Source organism: Chrysochloris asiatica, unplaced genomic scaffold (genome assembly GCF_000296735.1).
Source record: "Chrysochloris asiatica unplaced genomic scaffold, ChrAsi1.0 scaffold00005, whole genome shotgun sequence".
Classification (NCBI taxonomy): domain Eukaryota; kingdom Metazoa; phylum Chordata; class Mammalia; order Afrosoricida; family Chrysochloridae; genus Chrysochloris; species Chrysochloris asiatica.
Genome location: NW_006408523.1, coordinates 13,241,502 through 13,260,284, shown reverse-complemented (window position 1 = coordinate 13,260,284; position 18,783 = coordinate 13,241,502). Strand labels below are relative to the sequence as shown.

The window sequence follows — 18,783 nt, the reverse complement described above, 5'->3', positions numbered from 1 at the left end:
CAGGGAGTAAACTGACCTAGTCGTTGTGCTTGAAATCTATTGCTGTGCTTCCCTCAGCCAGATTTTGTACAAGCTGCTCCCAGCCAATGGCAGGATGGTGAGATGTTTTCTCCTTTGACAACTGATTTTGGCTTTTTCAATGGCCTTGTGAAACTCTTAGACGTTCCCTGCAGCCTCAGTTGCTTCCTCCCTTCGCTCTTGGGTCAGACCTGCACTGCAGTCTCACGGCTCTCCCATTTCCCTACTCATTCTCTCATCTCCTGCATCACTAATTGCACCTGGCAACCCAGACTAAAAAGAGGAGGCTTAGGGTTTCAGCAGACTTGTGCTAACAAGTCTATTTCTTTAGTTTTATCTGTCTAGTTGTCTAGCTTTATCTTCCTGAATCTTTATCTACCAACTAGAAAGTTCTGCTTGGCTCTCCCACTGCTCCTTACGGCTATACCTGCTTCTTGTCTTCCAATACCAGTTCTCCCTTTTCTCTCTTGGTTATGGAACAATGACTGTTCAATGAACATGGAAACTCAGAATAAAGACTACATTTCCCAGCACTCTTTGCAACTTGGTGAGCTCATTGTGACTTGGTCAGACCAATGGGATAGTAGGGGCAGTGAACTTTTGAGTAATATCCTAAAGGGAAAAAGTGTCTTCCCTCCCTTTCCTACCTGATCGTCCAGTTACTAGCTATAATGTGGATGTGGTGGGATCCCAATTTGATCAAGGGGTTGAAGACAGCATTTCAAGTGAACATATAATGAGATGAGAGGAGCTTGGGCCCCTGATAACTGTAGAAAAGAACTCCCACTATTAGCTTGAACTTTCACATTAGAAGAAACAAATTTTAAGCCACAGTTACTTTAGATTCTGTCAGAACAACTGAACCTGCAGCCCAATATCCCCTAAATTGTAAGATAACCTGAGATTAATGTCCCAGCTCCCATTTTCCTCAGTAAGGCAACTCCTTTGCTCTGTGGCTTCTCTCAAAAGTTCTATTATTGTAAGTTCTCAAATCTAATATCTAGGTGGTCTTTGCCTCTATTCAAATCTGATATTATATGTTTTACTTGTTTTAAAAAAGGAGCTCTGGTAGTGTAGTGGTAACGAGGCAGGCTGCTAACCTCAAGGACAGCAGTTCGAAACTACCAGCTGTTCCACAGAAGAAAGATGAGGCTTTCTGCTCCCATAAAGATTTATAGACTCGGAAGCCCTACATGAGTCCAAACCAACTCCACAACATATAACCACCACCACTTGTTCTAAAATTAGGTTTACCAAGATACAAGAAAATTCACTCTTTAGAACAGTTTGGTTTGTTCTGACACATGTATACAGTTGTGTAGTTACACAACCACAATCAAAATACAGTGATTTCCATCACCCATAAAAGGCCCCTCAAGCACTGTGCAGATAATCTCTTTCTTCTATCCCTGGCCCTTGGCAACCTCTGCTCTCTTTTTGTTCCCGTCCTTTTATATTTCTTCCCTAGAATGTCCTATAAATGAGCTCATACAACATGTAGTCTTTTGGGTCTAGTTTCTTTTACTTATCATAACGCTTTGAGAGTCCATCCATGTCATTGCACGAATATGGTGGTGGTGGTGGTTATATGCCGTGGAGTCGGTTCCAACTCCTAGCGACCCTGTACAGGGTTTCAACAACCTGAGCTCTGCCACAGATAGCCTCAGCTCTGCAAGAACTGCTTCCTCTGCCCACCATTCTTCTCTTCCCCCTCCATTGTGGGGCATCCTCCAAGGGCCCCCAAAAATTTCATCTCTATCCCCACAGTAATCTCTTGTCATCTTTGAAGTTTAGACCTATGCCTTCCCACACTCTTCTCTAGTTGTTCCTTGGCTGAGTATCTTTTGCTCCAACAACTAGGTCAGGTTCAAGATTGAGGATTCACAAGCTATGAGCACTCCTGCTCAGTGCTTTGCATAGCAAACAGCTGTTCATGGCATTTGGTCATGAATGTCAGTATGGGTATTCTGCTTTCCGGCTTTTCACATACATCTGTGCTTGTAAGTTCCATTTAGGGGAACTCCAAACAGTCCACTGAGAATATGCACTCCACCGCCCTTCTCCTTTTCAAAATAAAAGGTCTGTCTTTGCTCAATTAAGCCAGAAAATGGATGATTGCTAAGAAACACACACTTCAGGGCATATGCTTATGGTATCTCATGCCAGGTTTCCCCATCTCCTTTCTGCAAGGACACCTGGGGAAGCTAGCAATGTGCTTGATTCAGCGTGGGAGGAACAGAAATGCAAAGCTAGCCAGCAGATATTATCATTGCCGAATATAAATGAGAGAAAAGAGATACCTACAGAATGTTGACCATAAGGACAAGAAGTGGGGGAGAAATAATTCACTAGATGAGGTCTGTTTTATATTTTCCTCAAAAACCATTTAGTGCAAGTTGTAAGAACAGGTCACCTATGAAACACTCAAGTCTGGCACAGTTATACATAATCATCCAAGCTTTGTAGGTCATTTATTGTAATAAGGAAACTACTTTATTTAGATGTTTGTCCAAAGAGATGCTCTGATTCTTACCCCTCCCCCTCAGCAGAAATTACTAAGTGTGGTTTTATTGGGTGGGGGCTGGGAGGTGGGCACAGAAGGCCACCCACATCTTCAGCATGCATGCAGCATTAACAGCAAACATAATACAGTCCACATTTATACCCCCACGTAAACAGGCATCAGTAGGATTCATGCCACTGGGCCCTCAAATGCTCATCAGAGCTAGAGGACAAGCCATGGGAGGGATCACTGCAAGCAAAGTTGAAAGCATTCTCTAATTTATTAAAAATGAAAGCCTGGCTCAGCTGTCACTACGAGACTAGTGTCAATCATTCAAGGAAACTTTAAGAAAGACTCACCAAGAAAAGAGATGGGGATAAGATTCTTATGACTCAGTACTGAGTAATTTTAAATCATGATTAACTGTGACGGTCACTACTGTAAAGGTAGAAGTTTCGTAACAAAAAATGGGGGGAGTAGTTAATCTTACCTTCCAGGAACAGAGGACCCTAGGACCACCAAGGGAGAAGAGCACAAGTGGAATGCAGGACCCTATCCAGAGAAGCAGCAACACCAGAGATGGTGGCAGAGATGAGGACATGGAGAGATAGAGCAGCTGAGGACTCTAGACTTAGGGAAAGAGAGGGACTGAGTTCTGGTGGCCAGGAGGTAGGCTTGCAGAATGTGCCCTTTGGTTGTTTAAATTATTATATATGCCTGAGTGTTTCTGTACATCATCTGCCCCCCCCCCCAAAAAAAAATAGAGGGAATAGAAGCAAATACTGTTGAATGATGATGCATGGAGGCTGTAATCATTGCAATGAAATGATGAGCGTAAAACTGATGTTCTCCAGTGTAAACTACCATTCAATTCACAATAAAAACTTAAAAAAAAAGGTTACTAACAAGGTGGAAAGTGAATCAAAGTCACGATTATAAAGACATTGGAATAAATCAATTCTTTTCAGCCTCAAAATGACAAGAAGTACAAACAAAACTCTGAGGGAATTTGATCAGAGTGTTAGCAATCATGAATGGTGTAGGAGTGGTAAATATGAATTTGCTCCCTAATTCCACAACACTGGGAACACAGGACTACAACATAAAGTTCCCAAGATGTATAGAAAAGACAGGCATAAAAACAGTTCAGTCAATAAATGGAACGAAGACTTCAGGAGACCTCAGAAGAGTTCACCGACCAATGATAGGTGATTGAGGGCACGAGTGGAATCTGCGCGGACATGAAACATAAGCCATTCACGTTATAGCTATGTTTTCTCCTATTGAACACCGGTGTTTGGTTTTAGGCACAGCTTGATAAAAATGTAAAAGTAAACTATCTCTAAATTATCTCGGAATATTATTTTAGCACCAAGGTAGATTTTACCGTGGGAAATGATTATGTATGGCAGCATTTTAGTGGTTTGTGTCAAGTTTCCTACAGGCCCTGGGCTGGGGAATTCGGTTAAAAGGTGTAACAGGCTGATCCTGATGCTGGTACCAGTTCTTGGATCTGCTAAGTTATGCCATCCTGAACAGGCCACTTTATGACTCCACCCTTCACAGCTGGACCAGAGTACACCTCCCAGGTGGCCCCTACCATTCCTACACTTCCATGGCTTCGTGTGGCACACTGAGAAGAAAACACATACAATTAAGTTCCTTTCTTAGTTTTCTAACACAGTATAACTGAATACTTGATTTTGTCATTAATATTTGACTTTAACTATCTTGGGTTTTCAGAAGTCTTAATGACCTCTCTAGACAATCTCCGTGGCGGTCGAGCCATGAAGTCCTGGTGTGGTGGTACAGGATGAGCACTGGACTTCTAACCATAAGGCCAGGGGTGCAAACCACTCCTTGGAAACCCTATACAGGGTCAATATGTGTTGGAACCGACTTGATGGCACTTAATAACAACACAAATTTTTGCATGTAGTACTTGGATACTTGATTTTGTCACTGATGCTTGTCACTGGTACTTGACTTTGAATATATTTCTTGTGCTAGACAATATCCCAGGAGGTTCAGTCATCAGTGGGCACGTGCCATCACAGTTCCGGATATCGGAGGTACTGCCTCCTCCCACGCTTTTGTCTCCCTACTCTCTGGACTACCTGGAGCACTAGAACATGCCTTCACTAGTCAACTGTTCTTCAAGCCAATCTCAACCCACACCTCTTCCAGGCAGTCTTCTTTTAACTCCATGTGGCCACCTCTAAGGGGCCCTGGTAGCATAGAGGGCTTGGCATTAGGCTGCTAATTGCGAGGCTAGCAGTTAGAACCCACCAGCTGCTCCGTGGGACAAAGATGAGGCTTTCTGCTCAGTAAAGATTTATAGCCTCGGAAACCTTATGCAGGGTCATTATGAGTTGGAACTGACTTGACGATACATGCAGCAGCAGCAGCAGCAAAGCCCATCTCTGAGTTCTACACATAGTTGTTAAGTGCCGTGGAGTTGATTCCAACTTATTAGCAACTCTGTATTGGGTTTCCAAGGAGCGTTCGGTGGGTTTGAACCACTTACCTTGTAGTTAGCAATCCAGTGCGATGAACACTTTTTGAATGACTCATTTCACTTTCTAAATAAAGTCACTATTCTCTCTGAAGCCACATTCATTTAGGTGACAGACCAAAATAATTAACAAAATCCAGTGGGGCCTTGATTCTATCCTGTATGTGATTCTTAACTGAAAGGTAACAAATCTAAATGATGTGTGTGTGTGTGTGTGTGTGTGTGTGTGTATCTACATACTGCCAAAGAGACAATCTGCTAGATTTTGCCTTGGCAGGGTGTCCTGGCATTATTTAGATGGTGTGTTACTCTGTGGAAGGCAGGGCCCACTTCCATCTGGCATCTCTCTGGGCACTAAAATCAGAAATGTTAAATTGCAGTTAAAAGTTTTTTTTTTTAAAAAAACAGAGAATCACCTGACTAGACACCAGTGCCTTCTCTACCAGAGAAAGTACGGCATTAGCTTCTGAGCCACCAACCTCCCACCTGGCAAAAATCTGACACCTTTCACAAGGCATCTTTGGAGAGCCATGTTGTCTTGCTCAGGAACTCTAGCTATTGACCCTGCCCCTGTACTGCTCCCCTCTCTTACCATGAGAACCCACCAGCATAGGCATTTATTACAAGAGTGTCAGCACCATGCCAATGATACAGGTTCCTCCCATTCTGCACCAGAACTCCTCACAAGAAGCCCACTTCCAGACAATTACAATACCACAACCATTCCCACGCAGAATGACAAATGCAGGACACTGCATTCCTTAAGAAGCTTCAACATCATCAAAATGAGAACGTGACCTGGCCACCTGTGTTTAATGCACTTGAACTTTAATAAAAGTCTGTCAGCTGGAGGAGGCTGGTCACAGCTCCAGATGAGACTTGCCATCTCATGACAGACACCAGCGGGGACCAGGCAGTTTCTGACCCCCACAAAAATCACCAAGTTACATACACGAAGACACCATCGCAAGGAGCAGCTGGGGGAAAAGAAATCAGAAGCTGAGCATTTACACCAAACAGACTCAGTTATCCTAAAGAGTCCATTCCCTGATGATAGACTTGGGTCAGAAACACTCATCCAAGTCCCCGGACAGAAAGGTATACAATGGTTAGGGCACTTAATAAACACAGGGTAGTTGCATATTGAAGCCCTGGTGTGCCGCTGTACGATACGCACTGGACTGCTAATCACAAGGTCGGCAGTTCAAACCCACTAGCCAATCTCAGAAGCCTCATACAGGGTAGCTATGAGACGGCGTCAAATGAGTGGCACACAACAGCAGTTGCATTTTAAATTAATGTTTACACTACTGTTCGCATTTCAATAAACTTGAAATTTACTAAGCGAGTACAAGGAGCCTTGGTAGTAGCACAGTGGTTAAGCACTCAGATTGTAACTAAAAGTTCAGTGGTTTGAACCCACAAACTGCTCCATGGAAGAAAGACCTGGCAACCTACCCCCTGAAAAGGTTACAGCCACAAAAATCCTAAGGGACAGCTGCACTCTGCCACATGGGGCTGCAGTGAATCAGAACTGACTCGATGACATACAACAACGTGTAAGAAGAAAAGACTTTTTTTTTTCTTCTAATAGAGCCCTGGAGTCCTGGTGTGGTGCTGTGAGTTAACACGCCAGACTGTAAAGCCAGTTGAACTGCAAAGTTGGCGGTTCAAGCTCACCAGCTGCTCCTTGGAAACCGTATACAGGGTCACTATGGGTCAGAACTGACTCGATGGCACTTAACAACAACAACAACAATGGAGCCCTAGGATTACAAACTGGGATTACAAGTGGATTACCAGCTGGGCTGTTAACTGCAAGGTGAGTAGTTTGAATCTACCAGTTGCTCCATGAGGAAAAGATGAGGCTTTCTGCTCCTGTTTAGATTTACAGCTTCAGAAACCCTACAAAGGGTCATGATGAGTCGGAATGGACTCGATGGCACACAACCACCACTACCACCTTGAATACAATACTACAGTGGTTTAGGAGCCTGGACAATGAAACAAAACGAGGTTCCAGAATCTGCCTCCTGCACCCATTAGCAATGTGACTTGGGGCCGGTTGCTCTCGGTCTCAGGCCTTTGGTTTCCTCGTCTATTCAGTGAGGAGTAGGGTTAGTGCTTCCCTTACCGGGTGGTTAGGAAGCTAAAATAGTTTATGGTTTACAAGAGTTCTTAGGCAGTGCAGGATGTGAGGATGGGGCAGGACCAGGGATTGTTTGGTTCTCTCGTGCACAGGGTCGCTATGAGTCGGAATCAACTCAACAGCAGCTAACAACAGCAAAAAGGTGGTGCAAACAGTTAAAGGCTCAAAAACTCCCTGAAAGGCTGATGGTTTGAAGCCATCTAGAAGCACTTTGGAATCTAGAATCTGCTTCCAAAAGGTCATAGCCTTGAACATCCTCCGGAGCACAATACTACTCCGCACACGGAGTTGCATGAGTTGGAACCCACTTGAAGACCGCATTAGCGCAGGGCTTCATAACCGTCAGCTGCCTAACACGGCGAGGGAACCTGGCCTACAGACTGCCGTACAAACCTTGATGTGACTGAAGTAACGTACCTTAACTTTGGAGTTCTCGATCAAATGCTGAGCCATGGATTTTATTAAAACATCAAAGAAAAACCACGAATACTGAAAGGAAGAGAAAAAAAATAAAAGGATTCCAGTCAGACAAACAACACAGTAAGAAAGTGAGCAGTGTATTCTTAAAGGCTGCTCTGTCTGTGGAGGCTCAATTGTCTTTTTATCACACTAACTCTCCCAACATACCTTAAGGAGTTTGTTGCTGGTGAGGAAATCGGCAGAAGGCTTGAGAATCGTGGTCATGGATTTGGTCAGCTCTTCGTGCACTGTCTTATACTCAGAGGCGACATACGGCTCAGCTTTGTATGCATACTTTAAAGAAAAGGAAAGACACTTTTAGGCGATAATGCTCACAACTGAGCTGAAAGTCTGAGAAGCTCCAAAGATCGGGGTTCAGGGATAGAGTACCATTTCCATGGATGGGAGAGGGAGGTGCGGAAACAGAAGGCAGAAAGAGGGAAACCCATGACATCATCATGGGACCCATCAAACTACGTGAATCACCTGACTCAGAGCAATGGTCGTCCCACCCAATATCTTCATCTCTACTAAAGACTCCAAGGAATGAGACATAGCACACTCAGATACGGAGACCTTGAAGAATCTCAAATTTTAAAAGTATGTGAATCTTATTAGAACGTGTATGACTTTTTAGAAGAGTCGGCGCCACCCCATTTATTGAATGTTTCATATAAAAAAGAACATATTGATATTTAGCCTAATGGGTTTCTTACTGTTCAAACTTACTCATCTAAGGTGATTATGGCCACCACTAAGCTTGCTGTTTTGGTACAAGCAGTTTTACTAGGAATTTTAGATGCGGAAAACACAGGGAGGTATATCAGTGAACTACCCAAGAGCAACGTAAAGTTCCTCATTCACGTTCAATGAGACTGTTACTGTTACTAAGTACCATCTAGCCAATTTCAATCAATAGCAACCTTGTATAGGGTTTCCAAGGAGCAGCTGGTGGGTTTGAACTGCTGACCTTGTGATTCACAGTCCAGTGCTGATCCTACAGCGCCACACCAGAAGTCCTTGTGATTAGGATCACGCTATTTGTAAAACCCATGAAAAGAGACAGAGTTGAAAGAACGAAGTTAAATAAATGATTGACTGCCTGCCCCTCTTCAGACTTTGGCTTGTTTGGTTCCACACACGTGCTGGTTATGAAGTATAGAAGAAAAGACAAAGGCATTACGTTTTCAAGTACACTCCCAAATAACTAGACTTTTCAAACATACCAGTCATTCAAAGGAAATTCAGAAAGCCACAGATTCCAACGATCAGGACAGTTGATTTGACATACCTTAACATATGACCTCAAGTGGCTCTCCAATCCTTCCTCATGGCACTGGGCAACCACGTGAATAATGACCCTACAACCCACAGGAATGAATAAAGCCATGAATACTAATGCAGAAATGGAGACATCTCATTATCATCACAGTAGAAGCGGAACAATGAGGATGCTATATAACAATGACGATGCAAGGCACCACAGAAGACAACAACTTTGATGTGGTCCCTCTATAGAGGACCGAAGGGAATTTCCTAAAAGCATCTCAGGTATGTATGACTGAACTCCAGATATGCGCAGACTGAAAGAGAAGACCCAAATCCATCTACCCGCCTATCTTACCGCGTCACATTGACTGCAACTTCCTCCTGGGTGGCTCGGGTGAGGACTCGGAATAGCTGGTTCAGGATGGTGGGCAAGAAGGCAATCATCACGTGGCCTTCCATCGCATGGAGACTCTAAAGACACGGAAGGCAAGCTCCGGTTATCTTTATCAAGCACACCCCGCCTACAAAGCCATCTTCATTCAGTTTCAAATAACGATGAAAAAACTCCATCTAAGGAGCTCTGGTAGCGTAGTGGTTACAAATCGGGCTGTAAACCGCAAGGTCAGCAGTTCGAAACTACCAGCTGCTCCGCGGGAGAAAGATGAGGCTTTCTACTCCCGTAAAGATTTACACCCTCGGAAACCCTGTACAGGGTCGCTATGAGTCGGTTCCGACTCCACGGCACATAACAACAACAACAACAACAAGATGAATGAAAAGCTATGATATAGGCAGAATATGCACCCCACCCCTAAAAAAAATAAATAAAGATGTCCTTGTCCTTATCTCCCAAACCTGTGAATTTGAGATAAATAAACCAAAGGGAATTAAGGTTGCTAATTGTTGTTGCTGTTGTTAAGTATCATTGAGTTGGTTCTGACTCCTAGCGATGCTGTACAGGGTTTCTGAGGAGTAGTTGGTGGGTTTGAACCACTGACGTTGGGGTCAGCAATTCAGTGTGTATCTTCCAAGGCCACACCAGGAATTAGCTGACCTTAAAATGAGGCGAGAATCTTTACTCACACTGCCACCACCATCAGTGCCATGCAAGCCAGTCTGACTCAAGGCCACCCCATCTTTGTCAGTCAATCTGAGCAACAGAGGGTTTTTGGTGGATGATTTTTGGAGGTAGATTGCTAGGTCTCTTCTCCCAACACACCTTTGGGTGGACTCAAACCATCTGCCAAAGCTTTAATCATTTGTACCACCCAGGGGCTTAGTCATAATCGTTCTGAAAATGGAAATAAGGAGGCAGAAGTCAAAGGGAGAAGTGATTTAAAAATGGTCAGAGATGCTGGAAGGACCTGTGATCCCAGAAATGCAGCGAGCTTTAGAAGGTGGAAGAGGGAAGGAAGTGGTCTGTCTCCTAGACCCTCCAGAAGGGAATATACCCCTTAAATTTTAGCTCTTACGTCCTCTGATCAATTAATTGTACTGTACAACAGTACATTTGCATTGTCCTAAGTCATCAAGTTTGTGGTCATTTGTTACAACAGGAAACAAATACAGTACAAACTCTCTTCTTAAAGTCATATACTGTCTGAGAGGAAGCTGAAAGGGGATCTGGCCAAGTAATACATGAAAATTCCCACTTCATTTTCCTTCTTAATGCAAACAAGCCTCAATCCCATTTCTCAAATTGTTATGTCCCAGTGACTGAAATGTCCTCTTCCAAAATGTTCCCTGGAATCCTACTGTGTAACTTGACTTCCTGCTACATGACTCTGGGAACCTTCCAAATCTCTGTATACACCTAGTACTGGTCATATGTATCGTTTTCGTGTTTCACTGATCCATGTAGCATGCTTTCAGCAAGTTAATATTCACTCCTATGATGAACCAGAAGTTCCTAAGAGTGGGTACGATAGTCCCCACTGTGTATGCAGCTGCTTCTAGGCTCTGTGTTCTCTGTAGGAGAGCACTAGAAAGGAGGGCCTCCGTGAAATGAATGGTTTTGTTTGCATGGAAAAGAACATGCTCAGAAGTCTAGTCTGATGAAAGCTGGAGGACAGTGTTGTGTTGTTATGCTGCAGAGTCAATTCTGATCCATAGTGACCCTGTATAGGGTTTCCGAGGAGCAGCTGGTGAGCTTGAACCGCCGACCTTGCAATTCAAATGGCTTTGCAGTCCGGTGCGTTAACCCACAGCACCACGCCAGGACTCCACTGGGCAGTAGGCTAAGTGAAATTCATTGGTCCCACAGGGACAGATATTGTATGAGGCCACTACTGTAAAAAGTCAAGGAAAGGCTTTCATTCTCTCATCAACATTCTAAGGAGCTCTGGTAGTGTAGTGTTTATGAATCGGGCTGTGAACCGGAAGGTCAGCAGTTCGAAACTACCAGCTGCCCCATGGGAGAAAGATGAGGCTTTCTGCTCCCATAAAGATTTACAGCCTTGGAAATCCTGTTCAAGGTCACTATGGGTCAGAACCGACTCGACGGCATATAACAACAACAACAATCAACATTCTGTGATGGTTACCAGGGGTGGGAGACATGGGAGACGGATTCCCTGGTGAGATGTAGACATGAGTTAAGTTAAAAGACAGGGAAGGCAGTTAAACAGAAAAAGTAAAGGGGAGAAGAAAAGAAGAGGGAAAGGCAATTATTATTATTATTTTACAGTCCAGTCTGAGAAAAATACGCACGAAGATGGAATGAACGCAAGCAAGAGCAACAGTATTTCTAAATCCAGGAGAAGCTAATTTATGCCTCACTTCGAGGTTAGCGTATCCTCAGAGAGGTTCCCAAGGGCTAAAAGTAATTCCTGCCCAAACAGAAAATCCAGACTACTTCAAACTCATTAAAAAGTTGTTACTTTTTCAGAGTATCCGTTCTAGCTCCTAGCTCAGTAACACCTGGGGTCTTAAAAGCTTGCCAACAAGTCACACAAGATACAACAATTAGTCTCCATTCTCCTGAAATGAAGGAAGGAGGAGGGGAACCAGGAACCAGAGAAGGAAATGGACTACAGGCCTAAATGTATCCATATGATCAGCTGACTGGTAGCCAGCTACCAGTACTGAACACTTAGATCAAGAAGCCAATAGAAGAATCCTGATCCAAAGGAGAGAAAATATGGAACAGAATTTCCAATGATCCTGGAATCTATGTTTGGGAAAGAATTTGTAAATCATGAACTGAAATTATTTCATGAAATCATTTTTAAACTAAAGAACAAGTTTTCCTCCATTGGTAAAGAATGTTTTCTTTGAGCACTGAGCTTATTTTAAAGAGTTAAGTTTATAAAGCTCAAGCTAACAGCAGTACCCCTACTGCAAAGATGAGAACTTTAAGGGACAGAGAATCCAAGTCAATGGTGGTGAGCAACGTGGATAGAGATCAAGAGAATGGTGATGTGAAGTGTGCAACCCCATCACGGCACTGCATGTGTCAACATGGCTGAATGAATGTTGTTTTGTAATATTTTCACCAAAAATAAGTTAAACATTAAAAAGTGTTTATAAAGAAAGCTATCACATACCTTAAGGTATTTCACAAGTTCATTTCCTAAGGCCTGGGCTCCAGATTCTGTTTTCTGACAGTACTGGAAAAAATTATGTAAATGCTGATCCTAAAGAAGAAAAGAAACCAAAACAAAACTGTATTAATATAAATGCTAAAGAAATAAAAGCATTTACTTCTTGTAGATGCAGATTTATGTTACATTATGAAACTGACCACACTGAAAAGGCAACACAAAAAAGTGGAAAATCCTCCAAAAAAAGAGGAAAACTTGAGAAATGTTACTTGTATTCAGTATTTACTGATAACATTAAATATGAATACTTCATGTTTAAGGCAAATCAAAAAGTATTGCTACCAAACCAAAGAACCCATCTTTACAGAAAACCATCCAGATGTGACGCTATTGCTTCTCAACATTTTCTCATCTAGGACTTTGTAGTTCTGAAGATGATGGCCTTTCCATCGCTTGAACCCTTTCTTAAAAACTGCTGCGCTTTTCAATTTACACCATGTCAAAATGGCAGCTTTGGCATCCTCAAGAGACTCAAAACTGTTATTTCCTTGGAAAGAGTCTTTGAGTTTGGGGAACAAAGAGAAGTCTGAAGAGGCAATATTAAGGCTGTAGGGTGAATTGAGTAAGGTTTTCCAATACAATTCTCATAGGACAACCCTTGCTATCCTTGACGAATTAGAAGGTGCATTGTTGTGATGAAAAACATTTTCTTAGGAAGAAGCAATTTTTCGGGCCTTTTTCTCATTAATGCAGTTTCACATTCTCTTCAAACTGATTACTAACAAGCCCTTGTGACCGTCCTGTGTCCTTTGAGAAAATGTATCAAGATTATCTCTTTGGGATTGCACAAAGCAGTCACCATAACCTTCTGAGTTGACCTCTATCTATGCCTTGAATTGAACTAGCCCTGCAGATTCCCTGGGAAGTCATGGTTTTGATTGAACTTTGTTTTTGACAGCTCCCTACTAAGACTAAAAGGAGCTCTGGTAGCATAGCGGTTACAAATCAGGCTGCTAACCTCAAGGTCAGCAGTTCGAAACTACCAGCTGTTCCGTGGAAGAAAGATGAGGCTTTCTGCTTCTGTAAAGATTTAAATCCTCAGAAACCCTGTTATAGGGTCACTATGAGTCGGAACTGACTCCATGGCACATAACCACCACCACACTAAGAGTAAGACAAGTGTATACCTGAGAGAACTTGTCTATAGTCACCCTCTGATCACAGAGGCATACTTACACATGCTGTGTTTGGAATAAACCTGTGTATAAGTGAACGAGAATCTTAGTAGCAATACCTTCTGACTTAATCTTGCATTTATTTTTAAAGAAAAAAAAAAGAAACTTTTAGAATAAAAACTTAAGAGTGCAAATCAAATTAAGAGTGTCTTCCAAAATAAGGTGCAAGGGTAGCCATTGAGAAATCACTGTTAACTGCTCCCGGTTAGCATGTACCTGAGTATACACTGTGGAAACCAGATGAGTCGAAACTTTCAATAGTGGCTTGCCTCCATCTACCCATTTAATTTCTGGACCATAATGCTGAAAAAAAAAAAAGAAAAGAAACATCATGATAGGGTAGCTCTCTTGGCTTCAGACATGATCCAGTCCAGTCATGAGTGGAAAGATGAGGTGTTGGAGGCCCCAAGAGATTCACTGACTTGATAGCTGTGCCTAGTCCACAGAAGAAATGTAACCAGCATTCACTTCTGCCCCCAACTACCATGCTCCTTCTACTGTAATTCCCGAGTTATCTTTTCTATTTAGTTGTAACTGTTTTGAGTTACGGTCCATTTGAGTAGTGTACCATCAGTGACTTAGCAAAACTTGAGGTCAGGATTCTGAAAGAGATGCCAGAAGGTACCAGATAAAGCAAGGAGGGCAGCACGTGTGTCTGACACAGAGAAGGCTCCCTCATCTATGATGATGTGAGCTTCGGAAACCTCTATGTTCACATGCTCAGACTAAGAATTATTTGGCACACTGTCCATAACATGGATCTAATTCTGACATTATTTAAATGCACAGAAACATTTTAAGGCTGTTCAAAACACAGTGAAGCTGGTCTTACTTAATGTTATAAAACAGAAGCCTGTAAAATTCAAGATGGCGGAGAGAATACTAAATTAACAAATCGATGGGAGAAATTGGAGTGAAATCAGGCTTTAATAAATCAGCATTTTATTATAATTGGCTACCATTTTTGCACGAATGGCTTTTCCTACCACACTTCTGATAAGCTAGAAGAAAATTCCTCACGGTTGACATGATCCTAAGAACTCAACTTTATCTGTGCATGGCATGGCTGTTTGCAGAGACAGACTTCTAATTCATGTAGTATCTCCAAGCCTTAACTTCTGTGCGAACACTACAAGTCAAACTACAAGAATTCTGAGATTGTGACCATTGCTAACAGCCTAAGCTCATTTGAAAGATGCTGACTAAACCCAAAATGTGGGGACAAGCAAAAATGCAGTGTGATTTTTGTGTGTGGGTGTGGTTATGGTCGTTGCTGTTTTTAGTTGTTCGGGAATATTTCTGAATGAATTCTTATAAAGTGATCTTAAAATCCATACCCTGCCCATCCCAATTTCCTGGTAGCCGAGGTAGCCCGACGGGAGAGTCACTGACACAGGGATGTACTGCTCGTTAGTTACCACCCGTCCGTCTTTTAGAAGAGGAAGCCAGGAGTATCCAACTGTTGAGAACAAACAGCAAAAATATCCATGAAATATTTTTACGTATGGAAGTAACCTGCCTCATCTTTAAGTACTGCTGATACCAATTAGAGAAAGACATTTAGAAGGCCTCTGCAGAATACGGCCTACAACGCTGCTTGCGCCCTCTTTGGAGTTAGAATTCTAAACTGATCTTTTATAAAACAGACATATGCAACTCAGGCACGGTCCCTTCACCCCTTAGCAAAAGGGGGTAAACAGCATGAAAGCAAATTCAGAACCTAATGTGAACATTATTATAAAAATTGAACGAAGACCAAGTGCCAAACCTTGTGTTTCGACAACATCTTTCTTTTTTGTGCTTCCTTTACTTGAATGATCACAACTGACATGGAAGAATGTGAACAACAAGTGGTGTTTTTCATGTAGCTGGGTGGGTAATTCTATTTTAATCTGCAAGAAAGAAAATAATAACAGTTATTCTACTATCTCAAAACAATTAACAAAAATTCTCGGCGAGAACAGCGACACAACGTGCCACTCAATGCACAAACACTCATTTGTTCTTCAGAAGGATGTTAGCATTTGCATTCTGTGCCATCCGAGACTGTAAATCAGGCCAAGAAAGAAACAGATCCTTGATTCACGGATGAGAAACAGGAGGAGGGTGGATGAGTATTTCAACTCTAAATGATATTAGAATGCAGAGAAACAGAAACCTCTACACTGATTTAACTCAGATAAGGCATTATTCAAAACTGGAAAAGGAGGTTCAGTAGAATTCATATAGCCGTTTTCAGGAACTGTATTATAATTTGCTAGAAGCCAAAACACTGGGTAAGAAGAGTCTCAGGACCAAGAAACATAACTACAGAGATAGTGTGCGCTCGGTTTTACAGCAATAAAGTGAACATTGCACGTGAATTTTTAGGTTCCCAGTTGCATATAAAAGTCGTATTTACAATGTAATCTACTGAGTGTGCAATAGTACTATGAAAAAGTTTGAGCTATTGTGAGAATTACCAAAACGCAATAAAAAGACATGAAATGAGCAAATGCTGTTGGAAAAATGGCACCGACAGACTTGCTCAATGCCAGATTGCCACCAACATAAGATCTGTAAAAAGCACAATACCGGCGTCATGCAGTAAAGTGAAGCACACTTGACCATGGCATGTCTGTACTCTTAAATATGAATTGGAAAGTAACTATTCCTGGTGTGGTGCTGTGGGATAAGCACTGGACTGCTAACCACAAGGTAGGTGGTTCAAACCTACCGGTCATCCCTCAGAAACCCTATGCAGGGTTACTATGGGTTGGAACAGATTGGATGGCACTTAACAACAATATGCCTGAATATATAAGGTTGTTGTAAAGAAGGTTATATTGGGGAGTATGACTTTTTTTCCCTATTATCTGCATTTCCCAAATTCTTTTTACAGCAAATACGCTACTTTCCTCATTAGAGAAACTCGTATACAATAAATAAGTCAATGTTTAGTTCTAGCACTGTCCTGTTCAGTATAGCATACTGAGGCACCTTTTAAATTTTGATCCAACAAGTAACTAGGTCATTCTTAAGTCTGGCTAAACTCGGTTTCTCAGTGAAAACATCACTTACCTCATCATAAAATTCTGGGTTTTGGTGATGGTGTAAAACCGCAGCCAATGCGCTTCTCACGAATACAGGCCCACCAGGTCTGCCGTAAATACACTGAAATAAGAGTAAAGGATATGGCTAGCAGTCAGTGAGGGAAAAAATGAGCCTCAAAGTGTAAGGAAGACGCAGTCCTACGGTAACAACCTACCTGAGTTACCACACAAGATTTGTTTCTGCCTGCAGAAGCTCCAGCCTGGCAAGCTCCCTACAACCGGATGTCACCCACCTTCAACAAACTCAGCTGCAAGTCAACGTCTCCCTCCCTAGCTGCCACTCTCCCAAAGGTTCTAGAGATGGACTACTTCCTGCTCACTTTAATCAGGCCATGGCAGCGTAGTGGTTATGAATCGGGCTGCTAACCTCCAGGTCAGCAGTTCGAAACTACCAGCTGCTCCATGGGAGAAAGATGAGGCTTTCTGCTCCCATAAAGATTTACAGCCTCGGAAACCCTGTGCAGGGTCACTATGAGTTGGAACCAACTCCACAGTACTTAACAACAACAACATGCCTTCGCTTAGGCAACTCCTCTGCTTAAATGACCTGCCTTCCACAAAACTCAGTAAACTCATTCAGTTGGGGAGACCCCACTGACCTTTTCTTGATGCCTCTAGGCCAGAGAGATTACTAACTCCCCTGAGTTCCCTCAGCAGTTTAGGCATATCCCTTCTATAATAATTACCCAGTTTTGTTCAAAACATAAAAGCATTTTAGTCGGTCTGTGTTGGCAGAGGATTCATTATTACATGTCATTTTCTCCAGGCCTGCCTTTTGCACTAAACTCCACATCCTAGAGAGCAGAGCAGTGCAGCTGGATCTTACTCTTTTTTGCATCTTTGTATACGTGTCTTCTTTGATATTCATTTTAACATAGTTATCAAAAAGAATGTGGCCTCTGGAACCAGACAGCATGGGTTTGAATCCTGGGTCGACTAAAAGTTAATACATTTGATTGTTGTTGTTGTTGTTAAGTGCCGTCGAGTCAATTCTGACCCATAGCAACCCTGTATAGGGTTTCCAAGGAGCAGCTGGTGAGCTTGAACCACCAACCCTGCAGTTCAAATGACTTTGTAGTCTGATGCATTAGCCCACAGCGCCACACCAGGACTAAATTGTTGAAATTCTATGTATTAGTTTTCTCTCCCAAAAATTGTGGCTAAGGATAATACCTAATATAAAAGACTAGTCTGCGAACTCAAGGAGTTGAATACACATAAAGCACTAAGAGAAGCATAAGGAAGTCACCCAGATTCTACTACCAGCATCATGATGGAGCCCTGGTTAAAGCCCTGGCCCTGTGGGTTAAAGCATTGGACCACAAGGTTCAAGCTCACCAGCTGCTCCTCAGATCCTCTATACAGGGTCGCTATGAGTCTGAGTTGACTCAACAGCACTGAACAAAGATAAAATCACTCTTATGGATCCCTGGTGTACAGCTGCAGGATCAACACCAGATTATGACTCACCTGTTTGCAGTTCAAACCCACCAGCTGCTCCACGGAAACTCTACACAAGGTTGCTATGAGTCGGAATCGACTCAGTGGCACGTCACAACAACAGCCATCATTATTATTGTAGTGTAATATATACTTAATACAGGCTATCTATTGTGAATGGAGTCCTGGTGTGGTGCTGTAGGATAAGCACTGGACTGCTAACCAAAAGGTTAGCGGTTCAAACCCACCAGTCACTTTCTAAGAAACCCTACACAGGGCCACTATGAGTTGGAACTGACTTGATAGCACTGAACACTGAGCTCTGAGCAGTGCAAATGGTTAACAGAACTGGCTGCTAACCAAAAGCTGGAGGTTCAAGTCCACCCAAAGGCATGTCAGAAGCCAGGTTTGCCTTTCTAGATCTAAAAAGCCCGCTATTGGAAACCCAATGGAGCACCGTGCTACTCCGACACAGATTGGGTCATGATGGGCTGGTGTCAATGCCACGGCAACTGGTTTGGCTTGGAACCCTTGGGTGGTGAACACGGATACTGTGCTCAG

General features: G+C 42.7%; 1 protein-coding gene across 4 annotated transcripts in view; it reads right to left on the bottom strand.

The window, feature by feature from the left end:
• DOCK9 (dedicator of cytokinesis 9) overlaps positions 1 to 18,783 on the bottom strand; it is a 372,149-nt gene that overhangs the window by 97,854 nt on the left and 255,512 nt on the right. For all 4 annotated transcript variants that reach the window (XM_006831980.1, XM_006831978.1, XM_006831981.1 and 1 more), the window contains exons 19-27: positions 16,751 to 16,843; positions 15,459 to 15,582; positions 15,028 to 15,149; positions 13,907 to 13,993; positions 12,459 to 12,548; positions 9,269 to 9,384; positions 8,936 to 9,005; positions 7,813 to 7,938; positions 7,603 to 7,674 (exon numbers count right to left, since the gene is read on the bottom strand). In XM_006831980.1, the coding sequence (XP_006832043.1) occupies positions 7,603 to 7,674; positions 7,813 to 7,938; positions 8,936 to 9,005; positions 9,269 to 9,384; positions 12,459 to 12,548; positions 13,907 to 13,993; positions 15,028 to 15,149; positions 15,459 to 15,582; positions 16,751 to 16,843 (900 nt within the window). The remainder of the gene's footprint in view (positions 1 to 7,602; positions 7,675 to 7,812; positions 7,939 to 8,935; positions 9,006 to 9,268; positions 9,385 to 12,458; positions 12,549 to 13,906; positions 13,994 to 15,027; positions 15,150 to 15,458; positions 15,583 to 16,750; positions 16,844 to 18,783) is intronic.